This window comes from Lathyrus oleraceus, chromosome 5 (genome assembly GCF_024323335.1).
Source record: "Lathyrus oleraceus cultivar Zhongwan6 chromosome 5, CAAS_Psat_ZW6_1.0, whole genome shotgun sequence".
Classification (NCBI taxonomy): domain Eukaryota; kingdom Viridiplantae; phylum Streptophyta; class Magnoliopsida; order Fabales; family Fabaceae; genus Lathyrus; species Lathyrus oleraceus.
In genome coordinates this window covers 196,553,998-196,576,416 of record NC_066583.1, presented here as the reverse complement: position 1 = coordinate 196,576,416, position 22,419 = coordinate 196,553,998, and the positions used below count along the sequence as shown (strand labels likewise).

Below are 22,419 nucleotides of genomic sequence, written 5' to 3'. Positions count from 1 at the left end.
TGGATGGAGGAGTTGCCGGAGTGCCCGGTGTGTCTTCAAAACTACGACGGTGAAAACGCGATTCCACGAGTGCTACCATGCGGCCACACCGTTTGTGAAGCTTGTCTCGTGGAGCTTCAGGAGCGATTTCCGAACACTATTCGTTGCCCTGCGTGTACTCAACTCGTTAAATACTCTCCCAAACAAGGTCCTTCTTCTCTTCCCAAAAATATTGATCTTCTTAGAATCTGCCTCCAACAACACTCTTCATCTAAAAATCGGAATACGAATCATCAACGGTCCTTGATTAATTATGGCTATTCCTCTCGGTTCTGGTCTGATGAGTTTTACGTTGCTTGGAAGGAATGGATTCTTCCGAACGATGTCGTTTCGGTTGACGAGAATGGTTTTGGTAGGTTTAGTTCGGGTTCTAAGGGTAGGGTTTGCTTCGGAGTTAACCGTGCGGTGAGTCTTGCTCCTATTGTTACTTTGTTTCCGCTTAGTGATTCGAAGTTTAAGTTTAGTTATGTTGCTTGGGTTATAAAGTGCTTGGAACTGATGAATGAGGTTGTGAGGGAGGGGTTAGGTTTGATTCTAGAAGCTTCTGTGAGGCAGGGTAGGTTTTGTAGGGTTTATGGATTGTGGAGTGAGGTTGTTGGTGGTACTTTGTATCTGGTGTGTGAGAGGCACAGTGGTAGGCTTTTGGATGAGTTTGGTGGATTGAGGAATGGGTTTCTTGGTGTGAATGGGGATGGTTTGGAGTTGGATGAAGGTGGGGTTTGTCGTTTTGCAACGATTGCAAAGGGTATCGTTGAAGCTGTGATTGCTTTGAATTTGGAAGGTTTGGTTGCTGGATGTTTGGGACTTCCATGCTTCTCTTTTGATGAGCTTGGTGGTGTTTGTATTGATTTGAATGAGGTGTTGGTGATGGGAAAGAAGATTGTGGATCAGGTTTCTGGTGGCGCGGGTGATGATCATCAAGCCGTGTGTAGGGATTGTTTGAACAATGAGCTTTTTATTAGCCCAGAGGTTTTGTCTATGTTATTGCGCAAGGGGATCATCAACCCAGAGAGTGGGGATTCAAGGCATCCGGTCGGGTATGGCTCAGATGTATGGTCACTGGCTTGTGTGTTGTTGCAACTTCTTTTTAGAAATGCACTCCCTCAGATTACCTTGCAAATGAGTGAAGAAAACAGTCTTGATGTTTCGGCTAGTTACATTTCTTGGGTGGAGAAAGTTTGTTCTGTTTTGGAAGAAAAAATTGGTTCTGATAACCTATCACTTAAACAGACTCTTTGCAAATGTTTAGACATTAATCCTGGAAACCGTCCTGATGTAGTGGATGTAAGGAAATCCATTCAAGATGTGCTAGTCAAGCATCAATTTGGTTTTCTGGGAGAAACAGAGGTCATAGTAAATAGGAACAACACAGGTCACCCTGTGATTCTTGCTAAGTTGTGTCAGTTGCCTCAGGAAAGATCTAAAGAAACGAGAGATCATGAGTTGAAGGCGAAAGCAAATGGAGGTCAACCTGAGTTTCTTCAAAGTGCGGAAAATACATCTGACAAAGTCTTCCCTGCAAGCTTATCTCAGGGAATGACTGAGCTTAAAGATCTGCAAGGCCATCTTGGTTCTATCACTGGTTTAGCTGTAGGAGGTATGAATTCTGAGTTTATATTCAAACACTGCAATCACTATCAGTCATATTTCATGATATAATTTGTTGCATGTTTGGATGACAAGATACTTTAACACTATTTTTGAGGTATAAAATAAATTATATTTTCATTTTGTTATCAAAGAGGTGAAGTAGGCCGCATAAGGCCTTCAGTCAGGTGATTAATAGGTTATTGATAATTGACATTTGCCATGGATTTGGGTGGCAGATGAACCTGAGGCTTTTGAGTTGGTTCAGTCACGGTTTCTAATACCATCCACGCCTTTCCTTAAAATATTGTTACTAATGTGCAATTTGGTGTGGCACGTTTTAATGCAACCTATATGCTAGGCTCTTAATTAGCTTATGTGTTAATGTTGATTCGCCTATTTTAAGGAAAGTGTTACACTTGTGAAGTTATGATTTGTTAGTATATATGGCGATCATGCAATGGAGAATTATATTTCATTTTAACAATTGTTTGTTTAGTCTCACAGGGGGATATTTGTTTAGCTCCTCTTTTGATAAAACTGTCCGTGTATGGTCCTTGCAGGTAACACTTCTAAATTGCAATTACCTAATAACATTCTATTTGGTTTTCCAAATAGCATAATCTCATTATTCATTAATAATCTTTGCATGAGGATTTGATCATTAATCTTTCAGTAAATGTAATGAAATTAGAAATTTTCTTTTGGTGCTTACTAGTAAATAGTTATTCAGGTGTTTTTCTCCCTTGGTGACACCAGTTAGCAGATACCTTTCGATAAATGCTAATAACAACTCTTTTTAGGACACACTTTCCTATTGGTTGAAATTCACATGGATTCTACAAAGTTTTATGCAGTTCCGTGTCATTCGGTGGGACCCATTTCCAAAATAGTGGGATCCACTTTATTTCAATCAACAGGAGAGCATTTGTTGAAAAGAAAGTTTGTTGCTAGCACTTCTTATATACAAATAAATAAAAGGAAGCATAGAAAAATAGATGGACGGAATAATTCCAAATTTCCATTTGTGATACTCATGCTTCCCTTTTTCTTTCAAAAATTAAGATTTCCCTTTAAAATTAATTGTAAACAAGTGTGTTTGCTTTAGAGTTTTTTGGATTGTATATGACTTCCCAAAATTATAATTCTATGACAAATTGCGGTCAATATTTCCTTCAAATGCACATTTACTTTTCTCACCTTCAGCTATGTAGGATTGTTTACACTCTTTTCTTTACATGAATAACTGGAAAATAGAATCTTGAGTGCTAGTTAAATTGTTATGCAACCTCAAAGCATGATAGATAATAGTATGATTCTTGGAGCTACTGTCTTTTGCTACCGTGTAGTATGGATTATTCTGTTGACGAGTTTCATTGATGCAAATTTTATGCAGGACTTTTCTCATTTACATACATTTAGAGGTCATGAGAATAAAGTTATGGCTCTAGTTTATGTTGATGACGAAGAATCATTATGTATAAGTGGTGACGGTGGTGGGGGCATATTTGTGTGGGAGATTGCTGCATCTCTTAGGCAAGAACCCTTGAGGAAATGGTATGAGCAGAAGGATTGGCGCTTTAGTGGTATCCATTCGATGACTGCTTTCGGAAACCTTCTCTACACTGGAAGTGGAGATAGAACAATAAAAGCTTGGTCATTAAAGGTGAGTAACATTTTCATTGTATACACTACACATGCTACAGCCTTAGACAAAAGCTTCATTGCAAAGTGCATTCTTAGAGTTGTTATACTTGCTACATTTTTCCAGGATGGATCTTTGATCTGCACAATGGATGGCCACAAATCTGTAGTTTCCACACTTTCAGTATGTGATGATGTTCTTTACAGTGGTAGTTGGGATGGAACTATCCGATTGTGGAGTCTTAATGATTACAGCCCGTTGGCAGTACTAGGGGAAGACTTGCCTGGAGACATGAAGTCTATCCTGGCTATTACTGTCAATAGGAATTTGCTGGTTGCAGCATATGAGAATGGATGCATAAAGGTTTCTTACTTTTCTAGAACTGTGTTCCTTCCCATTAAAACATAAATATATTGTATGCCACTTGAAAATAAATATCTCTATATAATCATCTTCTTTCATTGTTGGGTAACATTAACATCTCTTTTTTATTTTATTTTATTTTTTTGCTTGTTTAGGTCTGGAGTAACGACGTGTTCATGACTTCCAAAACATTGCATAGTGGTGCAATTTTTGCTCTGAGTATGCAGGGAAAATGTCTCTATACTGGAGGTTGGGACACAAATGTTAATATACAGGTAGAAATGCAAAATCTTGTTCTATGGTTTTGGGGATTACATGGACATGAACTTAGTGAAGCCAGCGTGCTGTGTTAATCATTTAAATTTGTGAAAACTCAATTGTGGTTGTTGAATTTATAGGGTTTTTTACTTTAACTAGGAAGAGATAGTTACGGAATAAGTTATAGGGTCTTACTTTTACAATATTCTTAAGAGATAGTCAGTCTGAGATGCAATTGGGACAAAAAAATTGATGCCAAACTGCAACTAGGACAAAAATTGGTGCCAAATGTCAAATTGCAACTGGTATAAAACAACAGATGTGAAACCACAATCGAAACAAAACCAGTGCTATACAGCGACTGATGGATTCTAAACATGTCAAAAAGATGAGATGACTGAGGAGAGATTTTCAACATACTCCTAAAATGAGACAATGGAGATGAGATTCTGGACACATTGGAAAGATCACACAACAGATGAGAGCTTTGAAGCACAAACATAGAGTAGACTTGAGAGAGGGGAAAAAGTCGTGAATATGTGTATGCTGGCAAGAAGAATTGAGTTTCAATTTTAGTTGAGTTTCAGATTTTAGGGAACTTGGTGGCAAAATAGTGGCATGATCTATCATGGCGGATGGTACCGCCCCATGTTGGAGTTATCAGGTTTTACATAAATAGGAAAGAAAAAGAATAAAGATTTTAAATCAAGAATATGGTTTGATATGATTGATGATTTGATACAAAAAGACTAAACACTAACTCTAATTTACAGTAATCTTACATAGGGAAACAAATCATGATAATACCCAAGAAATGAAACTAATCTTAAGAGGTAGTATAAGATACTCTCAGATAAGAAACTAATCTTATGAGATAATCTAAGATACCTTGCGATAATAGATATTAGTAAACACATTGTTGTATCTTCGAACTGCGGTGTTTTATTTAAATATTTATTATTTGTTCAATTAGCATAGAAATTCATCAAAAAGAGTATTGAATTGTAGGAATTATCAGGAGACGAGTTAGAACTGAATGTCAACGCATTTGGATCCATTTCTTCGGGTTCTGTTGTGACAGCTATGTTATGCAGTCAAGGAAAACTTTACGTTGGATGTGGTAACAAGTCTATCAAGGTATCCTACTTTTAATATATTAGTTGTTAAACTGTGGCCTTAACAAGTACTTTCGTATCTCTACATTAGAGAGCATGCTTTGTGTCACACAAATCAAATATCGACACAGAGTAATTGAAATCGCATGCTCTGGTTACAAAAACTTTCCCATTACACCTGTTTACAACGTTATCACTCTTTTTCTGTCTCTTTTGTTTATGCTTATAAAATCCTCAAGACTCAACAGCTATTGCTAATTTGAATCCTGCAGGTTTATGGTGCTAAATAGTATGAGTTTCACCAGCTACAAGCTACAACTGTCATCAATAGTTAGATCGGTTGAATGTTTTAAATATTTCCCAGATCTTGCTTTGTATATATGATACTCGGCTTCCAGAGTACTTGGTAATACACAAATACCAAATTAATGTACATAGTATTTAACTATTGTTATTTTCTCTTTAGTTCTTGGGATTTGTATATAACATTGACAAGAAATGACTTTTTTGTAATTTTTATATTTAATATAATCAAATTGTATCCCTTTTTAGGGCTTGGTTTTCATACTCTCTTGGCTCTATATTCTCCCAAAATATGATAAAATCTCAAATGCTCCTCATTTATTTTCAAATTTTCACTTTCTTTCACATTTAAATAAATAAATAAAATAAAACCTCCTTCTGTCTCGTAATTCCGATAAGAAATAAACTGGAAATAGAAGTTATCAATCCCAATATATATTTCATTTGAATATTTAAACTGAAAATTTGAGCCCACAAAATACTCAAATTTTTGGATTGAATATTCAGATTCAGAGTTTCAAATTGAAAGCTTACCCATTTACAGTAGTTTTGGTTTTTTTTTAAACTTAAAAATCTTATTATTGTTTAAAATGCAAAAATATAGAAGAGACTCTTGCGTGAAAATTTGAATAAAGCGTTTACTATCGAATTAAAATTCTGAATTTTTTAATGTATCTTATATGTTTCTTAACCATCACGCAAAAATATTTAAATGTCCATAGATTTTGGAGATGTATTTTGAAATGTACCTAAGTATAAATGAACGTTAAAATATTTTGAAGATACGGTATAACGTTAAATCGCGCTAGAACTCTTTCTCTCATTCATTTCTCATATTTCTCAAAAAACACTCCAAAGTGTCTGAGATTCATTCTCATCAACAAATCAAATATCAAGCAACCAAGATAAAAAAAACTTCAATCAACATCATCCAACACTAAAGTAAAGTGAAAAATTGTAAGTTTTTTGATGTTTTGAAAAGTTTGAGTTTTTGTGTAAATAAGTCGAAATTGATGTACTCCCTCCGGCCTTATTATAAACAAAATTATTCTAATTTTTGTAGTCTTAAATATAAGCAAATGTCAACAAATCTACGTGCATTTAATGTCTTTATTCGAAAAGTATTTATGCATTAATTACTTAATTTTGTTAGTAGTGGTTATCTCTCTCACATGGAATCAAGAAAATTAAATGCACTTAAATATATTTTTTAATAAATGTGCAAATTTTCTTTTTTGCTTATAAATTAGGGCGAAGTAGTATACGTTAGGAAGTGAGTAGAATTTGATGATTGATAGCATAGTGTAAAATATGATAGTTGGCTGAAAATGACAATCAATTCAATATTATTTTCATTTTCAAACCTGCATTGCCTCCATTGACGCAATTTCTAAGTTGCAGAAAGTTTTCGGAGATACATCTTCAAAAAAATTCGTTTTATTTATCTAGCAACAAGAGATGCATCTCCGGAATTTACTGTGTTATTTTTTTGTTTGTTTTTGTTGTTTGTGGTGTTATATGCTTGCACTAATTGTCTGTTTTATTTTAAATTATGTACATAATGGTTGATAGACACGACCGACTGGGCATAGAAGGGTTGCACAATACACATCAGTGCGACGGAAGGAGTGTCAGCAGGTTTTGGATGCTCCTGATCCCTCTAACAATGTAGAGTCATATACTTTTAGGGCTTGTGCTTCTCCTCATGCTTCCCCATCTTCTTCTTTCTGTAGGAGACAGGTTTTATTTACCGACACATTTGTCTCTCCATCCTCGCGCAGACGCCAAGTTTCACCTATTCAGGCGCCTAAGACACCTGAGCCACAAGTGGTATCAGTGGTACTATATGCACCAATGTCACCTCTTATTGATGTTGTTAAACCAATGCCACCTCCAGAGTGTGAGGCTGTTGCGGCTACTTAGCCAGAGGCATTTGAAAGAGGCCCTGCAGATTTGTCACTACTGTCTTTGTACCCAAACCATATTGGCAGACATATATGGGATGAAGAGGTAGCATTAGTTAAATTCATTCTTTTCAATTTATGTTTATTTTAATTGAAAAAATTTGTGACATTGTTTTTTATTTTTTAGGACCGTGATTTGCTGAAGCCTATTAACCACGGGGCGCAAGATTACAAGCTTGCCTCAGTCGGATGAGGAATGGTTTCAAGTTATTTTGTCCTTATCTGGCATGAAGGACTTGTGCATGACCGGTTATACTATGGTCAACCATGGGATGCTTAATGCATTCCTGGAGAGATGCACTTTGAGACCTCGTCATTTCACCTCTCGTTTGGTGAGATATTTATCACGCTTGATGATGTTTCGTGTTTGCTACATCTTTCGATCAGGGGAGACTCCTATATCATATGAGGATTACCAAAGAAGAGACACTCGTGATGATGGTAAACTATCTAGGGGATGACACACCGGAGAGGAATGAGGAGTTGGATATGGTCAGGGGGCATGCTAGGTTTGAATACCTGAAGTAGATATATACAGATGAGATCCAGGCAACACGTTAGGCTACAAGTAATGCCGAAGAAGTGGGACTTAACAGAGCACATGTTATGAGAGCATACATGCTATATTTGGTTAACACTGCAATCTTTATGGATAAAAGTGTCACTTATACATATGTCATCTACCTACAGTACTTCGATCACCGTGAGACGCGACCATTTGACGAGATAATGTTATACTATGGATGGTTGGTATGTGGATTACGTCTCATTGCTCCCCATCTGCCTGAGCGTGTCATGCGGAAATTCAGCTACACTCAGACCATTCTTAGACACCTTGTTGCCTATGGTCCTCCTGTTTTGACACGTAGATAGATGAATTCCATGTTTGATGATTATGAGTGTTATCTGGTACTAGAGGAGACACAAAGTATAATAGCCTCGAGCGATTGCAGCTACGTGGATGAGTAAGGTGGTTCTTTACGGTGTCATATCAGTGTATGGTGCATGCTGCTCCAGGAGACCCATATAGGCCAACTCATCAGGTGATACTAGAGGAGGAGGAGCCACAATTAGATAATATTGGTGGTCTCGACTTTTTTGCAATTTATTGGTCTTTTATTTATATATGACATTTTTGGACCATCTGAATTTATGTACGTCATTATTTTTATATTGATTATATTGTTTATATCTCGTCACATAATATGGTACATAACGCCAATAAATTTTTATCTGAATACACATAAATAAAATATAACTTATGATTCATTATGTCCTGATACATTACGAGATGTATCTCCTATATTATTCCAATGCATCTCTAGAATATTATAATATTCAATCAGGATTGGGTGCGTTCGGAGATGAATCTCCGAAATCTGAGAACATTTTAGAATTTTTGCATGGTGGTTATGAAATATATGGGATACATTAAAATATTCCCTAAAACTTTGGCATGACAGAAACTCAATTGATATGAACTAGAGAGGTGGGCATGCAATACAAAGTAATGATGATTACTACAAGATTATATGTCAAGATGAAAAAAAATATGGAAAAAATAAAGAAATACAAATAGATTTTGGATGTGGGAGTGAAGAAAAATAAGAAATTAGATGAGTTAAAATATGCTATTCTATTTTATCATCGTATAGTTTATGTTTTCTTATATCATTCTTTAATTAAGAGTTAAATAATTGTGTTATTTATCTATTACTATCTATAAAGGGGATATGGGATTTTGGTATGACTTATTTTTCTTCCAAGTTTGCCCTTTATATAATTTATATTTACTAAAAAACCACAACAACAATAACTACCCACACTTTAGAATTAGGATAAGAAGAAACCGTTAGAGCAATAATGGAATCATATTATTATATCTCGGTATTAACAATTTCCTTATACTTTAAATAATTTATATTTACTAATCTATAATCTATAACTGTATATATAAAGGGATTCCAACTTTTTGATTCCTATTATATCCTCTATCTTTTAGGTAATTACAATAAGTAAATAATTATTTGATATACTTTTTAATAAATAAAAAATAATTCAATAACCGAAAAAAAACATTTTCAAGTTATGGATGGTTTTTTTCATCACATTTATAGCAAAAAAAATTCTCATGAATTCGTATAATTAAATAGCAATTTCTAATTTCTTTTGTGTACTACCATTATGGGCAAATTTCGACCGTAATTGGCATTGCTTATAACTACTGAGTTTTATACTCCAATAGCAATTGGTATCATGTCGTATAATTGCTTTCTGCATATATCACACAATCAAATTTCTAATTAATACCATACAATTTTTCTCACAAATCCACAATTTCAATCTCTTCTTTTTCAAAGTATTGATTTGTGATTGAGAATGGTATTCCGACAAGACGACGATATGCGTAGACAACACTACAACACAATTGTAAACAAAATAGCATAACGACCTAACAATGGTACGACGAGTAGTGACGGCGCCAATTAATCGGCCTGATAGCGGTTAAGAATGCAATCAATGGTGACAATCATGTGGCCGGAAGAAGAAGGAACTACAAGGCAATGAAAAGTGGTTTGAGTTTTTATTTTATTTTATTAATTTCATATATTTTATTTAATTACAACCATTAGAGTTTGATTTATCAACATGTTAAAAAATCATTATATAAATCATTTAATTTAATTTAATTACAATCATTAAATTAAATTTATTTTATGTAATTACAATCATTATAGTATAAACCTTTTTTGTATGCATGAATTGCAGAAAAATACTTAATAATTATTGATCGGATAATGATGATTATTTTTGATCATGTGGTGATTTTCGATCATGCGGGTTTATTTATATTTTATGATGGTTTATATATTTTTTGAACGTGTATTCTATGATGATTTATATATTTTTGTGTCTATTTTAGGATACTTTCTAAATTTGTATGGAAATGATGGTGATAATTTATATTTCAATGAACAAAAATGGTGACAATTAATTTTGTTCTTATATTTAAAATCACCATGATAATTATTGTTTATATCTAAATGGTGTATATATTTAAATCACTGTCATTATTGGTCAGCCAAAGAAAAACGTGTTAACATCATTTAGTATATTTGTTTTTCATATTTTTCAAGAAAAATACCCGGGAATTCTTTAATAGTGTAAAAATATATATTTTATTTTAAGAAAATATTCATGTTATACAAGATTAGTAAAAGTTGCTATCATAAAAGAAGAAAGATAAAGAAGATCTATATTAAATTAATATCTTTAAAGAAGAACATTATGTAAATTATTCTACTTATAATTTATATTTTTTAATTTTGTTTTCTAATTTCAACTCTCTTATGTTTTATTGTTTAATTTTTCAAAAGAATGTTAGATTAAAACCTATTGAAAAAGAAATGTCCTAAAAAAATGACATAGGCTACTCAAATCTTTTAAAATAATTGTTGTCAAAATGTTGTTATTATTTGAAATAGAATAAACCTTAAAAAAAACATTATTATTTAAAATAGAATAAACCTTAAAAAAACTGATGAAGAGCAACATTTTAGTTTTAGTTTGTGTTAAATGTTTTATCATTTATTATATTTGTTGTTGTTTTCTTAAATATTTATCTTTGATTTAAATTAACGTTTACATGATGATATGTTCCTAGATATTATAACATGTATTAAAATAAAATATTAGATCATATAATCAATGAAATATTACACTCCACTTTCCCGAGGTCCATTAAAAAAATACACACGTAATTAGATCATGAGCACATCTAAGATCAATAACAATAACATGAAAATGAGACAAAGACTTTGATGAAACACTTATTAAAATCTTTTATGAAGTAAATTAAAATAAAAAATACTCATTTATATTTTGACGCGTGTGCACACTAAAAAAAATGGACAAACGGGCACGTAGTGTTATATAAAAACAGTAGGCTATCTATACCTATAGATAAAGGGGATACATCCTTTTAGCATGACCTATTTATTTTCCATATTTACCCTTGAGGCAAATTGTTTTTATCTCACACATAAATATAGCAATTTTAACTCAGTTACAATATAATTGGTAGTCGTTGTTAACTAACTCCCAAGCATACCACGTTTCGATTCTTTGCATACACTTGAGATAATCAATTTCTGTTCATTTTCAATTGAGATTATTTGACGACTCACTGCCAGGATACCCAAGGATAACCACTAAACACACTTAAATATGGAAAATATAGCTATCATTTTTTTCATGAAGTAACTGCACATGTAATTAAAGCATCGGAAAATCATCTCCCTTTTTTAAGTTTTGTTTTCTAAACATGTAAATGACCATTTCTTTTTTATTGCATATCTTTTTTAAGGTTTTATCTTTGTTAGTTAATTTATATCATGTAAATGATCATTTCTTTTTTATTGCATGTCATGTAAATATCCAAAAACTAATGAAAGAAAGAAGCAAATTTTTATAATTATATATTTACATGAAGTTTCTATATAAGGAACATGTCTTGAAGAATTATCATCTTATCATTTATGGTGTTATTTAACATATTAGAAAATAACAATAATATTACTACAAGTGTATAGTTTTCTCATTTTTTGCTAACCTCAACTCTTAATTATAATGTCAAGAAAATAAGTGGCAGGTGAAATATATCTATTTGTGTAAAAAAGACTGTATATATCTATTTGTGTTTGTTTCAGAATGTGTTTTTGCAAAATTATAACTTAATTGTTCTATTCATGTTCAACTTTTTTAATAATGTTTATCATAGCCTAATTTATAGCATAACTTTTTTGGAGTAATTATCAATATGCTCGGATCATTCTTTGGGTAATTAGCATAATTCCATGCCTATAAGTTGGAGTAATTACTAATGTTTATGATGGCATGATTCTTTTGAATAATGTTTATGATAATTTTTAATAAAATAATTATGACTCCATAATTCTCAAAAAGTTGGAATCTAAATAATTATGTCATCATAAACATTAGCCAACATGTAAGATGAAACATTAGCATAATGTTCCAACCCAATATTATTGCTCGGTGATAGGACTACACATTCTCAATTTAAGATACCTATTGATATACAACCGAGTTTCATTTGTAGTATTCAAAAGTAAAAAGATCTTGCAAATCTCATTAGAGTTGTTGCCGCAATAATTTGGGATGAAGCACCAATGACAAACAAAAATTGTTTGGAAGCCTTAGATCTATCATTACAAGACATTTATAGCAACAATGCTCCATTTGGTGGAAAAGTTCTGATCATGGGGGGAATTTTTTGTCAAGTTCTTCCTGTTGTAAGAAAAGGTACTAAGGCACAAATGATTTCAGCGTGTATTGTTCAGTCTCATTTATGGGATCATACCAAGGTTTTGCGTTTGCATCAAAATATGCGATCATTGCATGATCAAGAGTTTGCAAAATTTCTTATTCGCATTGGTGATGGTGTTGAACCTACCAAAGCAGATGATATGGTGAGATTACATTCACAGATTGCAATCCCATGGGACAGTGAACATTTCATACAAGTGTTTATCCAACATCTTTTTCCTAATTTAGAATTGCATGGTTGGCATGCCCCATATATGGTACAAATAGCTATTTTGACACCAACAAATGATGATGTCCAAAAATTGAATGATATGATTATCGACCAGTTTCCAGGAGAAGAACATATTCTAAAGATGTGATAATCATAATTTATACCAGCAAGAATTCTTAAACTCAATTACACAAGGTAGTTTTCCACCACATATTCTAAAGATAAAAAAGGGTGCACCATTGATGTTGTTACGAAATCTAGATCCTAGATATGGATTATGTAATGAGACACGATTATTATATCGTGGTTTATTTATGAATATGTTGGATGTGGAAATCTTGGCAGGAAACAATGCAAGAAAATGAGCTTTTTTGCCCAGAATTAAAATAAAAACATCTACAAGTGATGAGTTGTCTTTTGTCCTTAGTAGAAAGCAGTTTCCCGTGGTACTAAGTTTTGCTATTACAATAAATAAATCACAAGGACGAACCATTCCAATTGTTGGAATATATCTTCCACGACATGTTTTTAGTCATGGACAGTTGTATGTGATTTTATCCAGGGGTGTTTCACAGACTACGACAAGAGTTTTAACTAGGGAAAAAAAATTGAACGAAGAAGATGGTGACTACACAAAAAATATAGTCTTCAAACAAATTCTTTTATCGCACTCGAAGTTATTTATTAAGTACATTAAAAATATTGCTCACACTTTGATTCTCATTTTAGTTACACGACATACCAAGATTATATTGTATTCTTTATATCATAACTAAATATAATTTTATTTTGCTTTAATTTACAGGCAAACTAGAACACAGTGAAATTTTTCAATTATGTAAGGAGTTGAGTAGAATGAATATTGAAACTTGCTTTGACATAAAAGTAAGTTATACTTAATCATTTATTTTATGTTTTTATGTTAGATATCAATTGGGTCATACTTATTATCACTATTGATTTGCTTGAAAAAAAAACGGTTAAATAAAGTCACGTCACACTGCAATTTTCTCAATTCAAACAAAATTTAATGCGTAAATATTATATATTATAAATAAAATTTAATATGCATCTGAATAAATATCATATAAGTAATTTATATTAAAATCAAACTTATAAAAAAAGACGTTGTTAATATTTTCACGCGTTAGCGTAATAAAAAAAACGGACAAACGTGCCCGTGTTCTAAAATCCAAGTAATTCATAAGTCATAGTTGTTGTTCTACCAAATCTAGATTAAAACAAAGTATCTTCATTCTCCAGGTATACATTTTTTTTGTCACAATAACCCATATTATATTCAAGCGAGTCAAATGTTTTAAATGTATTTCTTTGATGATATGACATTCCGTCATGTATTTGTAGTTTTTTAAATCTCAATAGCACATTGATAAAGGGATGTACGAAGAATTGATTCAAATCTTTATAAGGTAAAAAGAATTAGATTACACTACTTACTATTAGTTTTACTATCTTTTTCTCTAAAAAAAAATTCTAATTTGAGAATCTTACATTTTTTCTTTACTACGGAAAACAATTGTAGGGAAAAAGAAAATACTTCGAATAAAGATTTCATGTTCGGCATTTCTCTTAAAGAACGTCATTGATTACATAGTATCAATAGTATTTTGCATGCTTTAATATAATTTTGAATATCTTTGTTTACCATTTTCAAAATGTAATAATATTATTTTTAATGCGATATACAATAGAAACCTCATAAAAAGAAAAACTGACACTTATTTTTCTCTGCTGTGCGCATTAAAAGAAGCGGGCAGATGGGCACGGGAGTGCCCGTCTGAACGCTAGTACCTATATAAAGGGAAATCTTAAATTTGGGGTAGTTTTTTTTTTTCCTTTCAAATTTACCTTTTTCAGTTTTTATTTTAAATCATTAACTTCTTTTTTTTATTAACTATATTTCATTCCATTATTTTTTTCTATTTTACATATTATTTAAAATAAAATCAAAATTTAATAAAAATAATAATACAATTATATTTTCACACGCGTGAACATTAGAAAAAACACTATCACATTCTCCATATTAGTTAAACATATATCATTTGTATGCCATTCTCCACAAAAAATGCATCAAAAGATTTTGATTTGGTTAACATTGGCTTGGGTCGGTTGAGATGTCGCTAAATGCTTAGTAAGTTCCTTCAACCGGATTAGTAGAGTTGTGTGCGTATCAACTGCAATAAAACTTTTTGCTTTCATACCTCGGTTGCTCGAGTGGTACTCGTCCTGACACATGTTCTCAATAAGTGTTTTTACTTCCTCATTTGTCTTATCTCTCAATGTACATCCCACTGATGCATCAAGAAACATACAAGCGGGTGTTGTAAGCCTGCTCATGAAGTGAGTCATTTGTTCCATTGAACCCATGTTATGGTTTGGACACTCGGAATAACAATTTAAACCTTTCCCACACATCTGACACTGATTCATATTCTTCTTGATTGAAATTTGAGATTGCAATTCTTCTTTCTACAAAGTGTTCATTTGAGTAATACCTCTCCAGGAACTGGTCTTCTAATTCCTGCCAAGTTTGTATGGTACCACTTGATAAATATTGCAACCATTCTTTTGCTCTGCCTATCAGCGAGAAACCAAATAACTACAATTTCAGTTAATCTACTGTAACTTCATTCATGTTTCACATTGAACACGTCTCATTGAACATGGTCAAATGTTCCTACGAGTCTCTGTTAGTTTGCCCATGAAACCGTTTGTCCCTCCATCTTGGCAACATCGAATTCTTTATGTCAAATGTCACTAGATTCGTCGGTTGGTATCCTCGTGAGATCTAACTTGCATCGGTCCTTTTATACACTACTACAAAAAAACATTTAATTTCAGATACAAAAGAAATTAAACCTCGGTTGCAGAGACGAGGTAACGAAGGACGTCGTGAAAAATTGCCACTTTAACTCTCGGTTAATGCAAAATTGAGGGGTAAAGTGTTCTTTACATGGGTTCGATCCTCAACTTCTGCATTTTTATTATTTTTAGAATGGATGGCGTGCCCCATGTTTCCTCTCACTTATTTGAGAAATTAAGGTAATATAGAAGTATTATTACCTCATTTTACAATAATAACCGAGGGGAAAACATTGTTATTTGTTTTTTTCTTCTACATTTTGGTTTGAACGTGTATTATAGAACCATATTTTGGCCATTTCTAAAACAGATCTACATTATTACATAATCATATTTTGACCATTTCTAAAATATATACTTTGTACATTTTACTCATTTCTCAAACATAATCATTGTACCAAAAATATTTATTGTTTACACCATCTGCAAAGCCAAATGGCACATGTACACCTTATAATTTTACAAAAAATTAAAGATAAAACAAATGATTAACCAACAAAAACAATAACCAAAATGCAAAGTCCTGTAGGTCATTCAAAAGTTCTCTTATGTTATTTGTCACCGATCATTAAACACTTATAATTTGAACCACATTTGAAACCAATTAAGATTATCAACAACAACATCAATCTTTAGTAAAAAGAATATAAAAAGATAAATGAGTAAATATATTTTACTAAGTGTTTACTAGTTTTCCCATATCCCCTTTTGATGATCACGACAAATAGCATGTACATCATCATCGTACTCATTTTCTTTTGATGAGAGATGTACATGTGTTACGAAAGTGAGGGTATCAAAATTAAAATATTGATTTTCATCACTATTAGGAATATATTTTTCTTGAAGAACAATTGATCATATTGTGTTAGAAGGATCAATGACATCAAATACTTGTTTCGCTTGGGATGCTGATAAGTGATATTTGCACCGTTATTTCTAGTCGTTTTCCTTTAGTATTTTACTATATTTCATTCAATTTACTTTCAATTATCATAGTTTATGCTTTTGTTTCTACTTTCTTGTTAATTTATTATTTTATGCTTTTGTTTGTACTTTCTTGTTAATTTCAGGGTCTAATGAGCATCCAAGACAAAGAGGTATCAGAGACAAGTAAAATGAGGCAAAACGGCAAAAAGACAATTTGTCTCATACAAAAACCAAGGGGTTTCTACAACCACCCGTAACAGCTTCTATGGGATGTAATAGCCAAAAAACCTATGCACCTCCTTGAAGCCCTCATGGTACAAAATGTAGAGACCTGCAACAATCACCCGTAGCAGTTGCTACGGGCCGTAGGAGGGAGGCGAGAGAAAGTTGGCTTGTTCCCATTGTTTCCAATATTTAGATTGATCCTCTTCTACTGTGACTTTTAGGCAATATTTGACATGTTTCCAATCTGAATAATTTTCATTAAGCCAAGGATTTTATGCACTTTTACTTTTTAGTATAAAACTCATAGCCTGTTATGAATTTTGGGATCCCAACTTTTGTCACAATTTTATTCCAAATTTCTACATGTTATATGTTCTTTTTTCTCTGTAACTCAAGTCTCCAAGGGAGCAATCATGAAATAAAGGTTTAATCATAACTCAAGTCTTGTTATCCAATCTATTTCAATTATTCATTTATTGTGATTGTTAGATATGAATTTGATAATGAACATCGTTGCGATTATGTTTGGCATCACCATGAGTGAGTAGTTCTTTAGGGATTAGGGGTTATGAGAATTATTTCATGACCTATTTAATGATATGTTACTATCGATTGCGATAATTTTAATTAAACTTATTTTATAATTTGAGTTCATGCATTCCATCTTCTTTATGAAAGTAAGTGGTTCTCAGGTATCAACTGTAATCTGAAAGGATGTGTGTCGATACCGAAGTGCAAATTTTAAACAACCTAGTCCAAAACAGCTAAAGCGCTTAGACGAATTTGAGAAAACATAGAGCTAGGCAAAAGTGATGACTCGTCGAAGAATAATTATGTTGTGCGAAAGCAGATGGATTATTCGTCATTGATAAGCAAAATGCGCTGGCGAAAGCAGGTTGTGCCCAATTTTATCTATTTTCTATAATTTATGCAAAGTTCTCGTAATAGATATAATAAGGATCATGTGATTGTGTCAGAGTATGAACCGTGACCCCATGTCCTATTTGCCCCAATTGAGATTTAAGTGATTTTTCAATTAAGTTGCTTACCAAAATCCATATTTTAAATTTCTCTAGATATACACCGACAAGACAAGAATTTAATACTCCTTAGTGGTTATATATTTATTTTATTACTTTACACAATCGTGCACTTGCGGCTGCATCAAGTTTTTCGTGTTGTTGTCGGGGACCAATTGCGTTTAATATTGAATTTTTGTTTGATCATCGTATAAACTAAGCTTATTTTTCTGTTTATTTTAGTGTTCGTTTGTTATTGTTCTCGTTGCTCTTGTATGTGAAGAACTCGTTCTGTTGATAGCTTAGTTGAGCCCATAGACGAAGTCGAGGGTTTCATACTCGAGAGACACCGAAACCTTATATTACAAACTATGGCTGATTTGGTTGATACTAAGCCCCCTTAAGGATTATGGTATTCCCACCGAAGAGGAAACAAATTGTAGTGTTATGAACCCGCCAATTTTGGTTAATAATTTTGAACTAAAACTTTCCTTGATCGATATGGTGCAACAAAACCAATTTATCGGTTTACCTTTGGAAAATCTGAACCTTCACCTTTCTATTTTTGTTGATAATTGTATTATCGTTAAGGCCAGTGATGTTGACCAAAGTTCCATCCTCTTTTGTTTATTACCTTTTTCTTTAAGAAATTGTGTATGGTATTGGCTTCAATCCCTGTCCACTAATTTTATTACTTCCTATACCGAATTGAAATCAGACTTTCTTGCGCGGTACTTTTTGCCAAGCAAAACAGACTAAGTTAGGATTGACATAAACAACTTTAGGCAAGGAGATGGTTAATTCTTGTTTGACACCTGAGATATTTATAAATACTTGTTAAGACAATGCCATTTACATTGGCTTGAGAAGCAAATGATTATTCATACCTTTTACAATAGTCTTCTTTACTCCATAAGGATGACCTTAGATGCGACTTCTGGTGGAGCCCTTATGAATAGTCCTCAAGATGTAGCTTATAACTTGATAGAAAAGATGTCCAAAAACCGCCACTCATGGGGAAGTATGCGACAAGTTACCGCTAAGTCTACCCCTAAGACCAGTGGTCTTTATGAGTTTAATGTGTTTGATCATATGAATGCTAAGGTGGATGCTTTTTACCAAAAGATGAATAGTCTACGCATCACACCTTACACCCCTACTATTCCAACCCCTGTTACTTATGTTGTCCCCACTATTATCTACTATGAGATATGTGGAGTTAATGGTCATACCGATGGAGATTGTCAAATGATCCCCACGGGATCATCCACCCAAGAAAATGCAAACTTTGTGAACAATAGCCAAATGAATAAATCATACTCCAACACCTATAGTTCGGGGTGGCATGATCACCCCAACTTCTCTTATAGGAACAACAACCCCCAACAATCCATGAGACCTTCGGGGTTCCAAAAAGATACACCATTCAAGCCTAAGAAATCTAACCTTGAACTTTTGATGGAAATTTTCATTTTGACACAAACCCATCAAAACGATGAGTTTAGAAATCAAAACCTCATCACGAATGAGACACTTAGGAAATTGAACACCAAGGTTGATAATATTGTCATTCATACCAATATATTGGAGACTCAAATCTCCTAAGTAGCACAACAACAAGTTTCTTCTTCCGTCCCTCCCGAATCGTTCCCGGAGTAACCCGAACAAAATCCCAAGGCACATTCGAATTCCGTGATAACCTGTAGTGGTAAGTAAGTGGGTAGTTCTCTCTCTCTCTCTCTCTCTCTCTATATATATATATATATATATATATATATATATATATATATATATATATATATATATATATATATATATATATATATATATATATATATATATATATATATATAGAGATGGAGAGATATATATTATATATATGAGAGAGAGAGAGAGAGAGAGAGGAGAGAGAGAGAGAGACGAGAGAGAGAGAGACGAGAGAGAGAGAGAGAGAGAGAGAGAGAGAGACGAGAGAGAGAGAGAGAGACGAGAGAGAGAGAGGAGAGAGAGAGAGAGAGATGTCCCTCCAGGATACATGATAAATTATGAGACTAAGTTGGTGCGTAAGTTGCAACGTAGTTTGTACGACTTAAAGAAATCTCCTAAAGTGTGGTTTGGAAGGGTAAACTTGGCAATGGAAAAATATGGCTTCCAACAAAGCAACACATACCATACTATGTTCTTGAAATATTGACAAGGTAAGATGACAACTTTGATTGTGTATGCAAACAATATGATTATTACATGAGATGACTCTTAAGAAATAGAAAAACTTCAAAAACATCTGGTAATAAAATTTGAGATGAAAAATCTAGGTGGACTAAAATATTTTCTAGGTATTGAGGTTGCTTAGTCGAAGAAAGGCATATTTTTATCTTAATGGAAATATATCCTGAATCTTTTGTCAGAGGTTGGGCTAGTAAACTGTAAACTTGTAGATACTCAAATTATCTATAATCACCAATTTGGAGAATATCCAGACCAAGTGTCAACAGATAAAGGAAGGTGTCAGATATTAGTTGGCAAAGTTATTTACTTATCTCATATACAACCTGATATAGCGTATGCGGTAAGTGTAGTAAGCCAATTTACGTATAACCCTAATAAAGATCACATGGAAGCAGTGATTCGAATCACGCGGAACTTGAAGTCCTTGCTTGGAAAAAGCTTAACGTTGACAAATTATAATCATGTACAAGTTGAATGCTATATAGACGCCGACTGGGCAGGGGATATTAATAATAATAGATCTACCTGAGGCTATTTTACGTTTATTGGAGGAAATTTGGTTACATGAAAAAGTAAGAAACAAAAGGTTGTAGCATTACCAAGTGCTGAAGCAGAATTTTGAGGGATGGCTAATGGTATTTTTGATGTTCTTTATCTTTGAAGATTGTTAATTGAAATTGGCTTTGATCTGAATAGTGCGATGAACCTTTTTTGGTGACAACAAGTGTGCAATTGAAATTGCTCATAATCTGGTTCAACATGATTAAATAAGACACGTGGAAGTAGATCGACACTTTAACAAGCAAAATTTGGAGACAAGATGATTCAGTTTCTGTTTGTTACATCTGAAGATCAATTGTCAAATATACTGATAAAAACTGAATGTAGCAGAAACTTCTTCAACACACTTGACAAGTTAGGCATTCAAGATCTCTATACATCAACTTGAAGAGGAGTGTTGGCGTGAGTTGTCCATTAATATCATAGAAGCTATAATAGAGAATATTACTATTATTTATTAATTACCCTGGTTTGATTATAATAAGAAGTATGGTGTTGTAAAATATGTACATAAATAATATAAAACTATCGTATCCGTTTAACAACCATATGGGTCATAAAGTCAAATTGGAAGATGTTTGTAGGAGCACTTCAGAATAACTTGAAAGTAAAGCATTTCAACGAGTCATTGAGTTTAGAGTCAACCAAAAATATGTAGGAGATCATGAGGCAGACATAATTCTACATCAATGGAGAAGCGAAAAACAAATAAAAATTGAGTAAGTAAAAAAAGAAAGAAGAACACTAAAACAAAGTGAGAACTACCCTCCGATGAGCCACAAAGGAAACCAAAACCATCACCACTCATATTCAGAAAAATATACCTGCTAAGAAACTTATGCCCAAACCCTTACACTTTATTTGAAATGCCTTTATGAAGGTCTAATTATTAGTATGGAGTTGCGAAGGTGCAACCTTTAATAACCTAAGTATGTCACTTTTGAAATTATTAAAAGGAACTTTGTGATGGAGTTCATCAAAGATACATGCACAAATATAGACATCATTTGAAACACCAAAAAGGAGACATATGCTCATACACCCCCACCCTTAATAGGGCTCTAGAACCATATATCTCCCATTTCTGGTAGAAGAAATGAAAACAGTGACACGAAAAATCGAGACTTTTTCATCAAAAGAATATTCAAAAGGGCGCTCTATCACCTCGGGGTGCACCTAACCCAACTTGAAACCACTTAAATCCATAAACATATTGACATAACCCCACTTAAGATATGCGAAAGAGGAAATGACAATGTCGTTATAGCAGTCACTTGAAGAATCACTGAAGTCACTTGAGAAACAAGTATAATCCTTAGAAAACCAGTGGATCTATGTGCTCGTAGGTATGAAGTTGACGTTCCTGATACTGACAACCGTTATGATGTTTTGATGAAGACAATGATGCACCGTAATCCTAGTGATGTATTCCCAACTTCTTGTCTGTTTGAGTAAGCAGAGTCTTGTGAAAGCAGAAGAGAAACTCTTGACTACTTAACCACATACAAAGTTGTCATTAATATAACATGACATATGACACTACTTGGACTTGAAAAGACCAACAATAAACACTAAATGAATTATAAGAGATTCATTTAGAAAGGATAAAACAAATGTTAAACATAAAACATCTAAGGCACAAACACATTATTTCAATATAAGGGTCTATACGTATCGAGTTCACAAAGGCCATTTTTAATACGATTCAGACACTTCAACCATCTAAACCTCATGCTCG

General features: G+C 33.1%; 2 protein-coding genes across 4 annotated transcripts; both read left to right on the top strand.

Moving 5' to 3' along the window:
- The first annotated feature begins 3 nt into the window (after positions 1-3).
- Positions 4-5,572, top strand: LOC127082767 (uncharacterized). 3 transcript variants are annotated; one of them, XM_051023003.1, is made up of 8 exons: positions 4-1,089; positions 1,453-1,636; positions 2,134-2,189; positions 3,023-3,292; positions 3,398-3,634; positions 3,790-3,909; positions 4,901-5,029; positions 5,280-5,572. In XM_051023003.1, the coding sequence occupies exons 1-8, from the start codon at positions 4-6 to the stop codon at positions 5,295-5,297; spliced, it is 2,100 nt and encodes a 699-aa protein (XP_050878960.1). In that variant the 3' UTR covers positions 5,298-5,572. The 3 variants fall into 3 exon arrangements, with proteins under 3 accessions (XP_050878960.1, XP_050878958.1, XP_050878959.1); XM_051023001.1 differs by having other exon boundaries at positions 4-1,636; XM_051023002.1 differs by lacking the exon at positions 5,280-5,572 and having other exon boundaries at positions 4-1,636; positions 4,901-5,059.
- Positions 5,573-12,463: 6,891 nt separating this feature from the next.
- LOC127079667 (uncharacterized) lies at positions 12,464-12,979 on the top strand. Its single transcript, XM_051020049.1, has one exon. It carries the CDS (start codon positions 12,464-12,466, stop codon positions 12,977-12,979), a length of 516 nt encoding a protein of 171 aa, XP_050876006.1.
- The last annotated feature ends 9,440 nt before the right edge of the window (positions 12,980-22,419 follow it).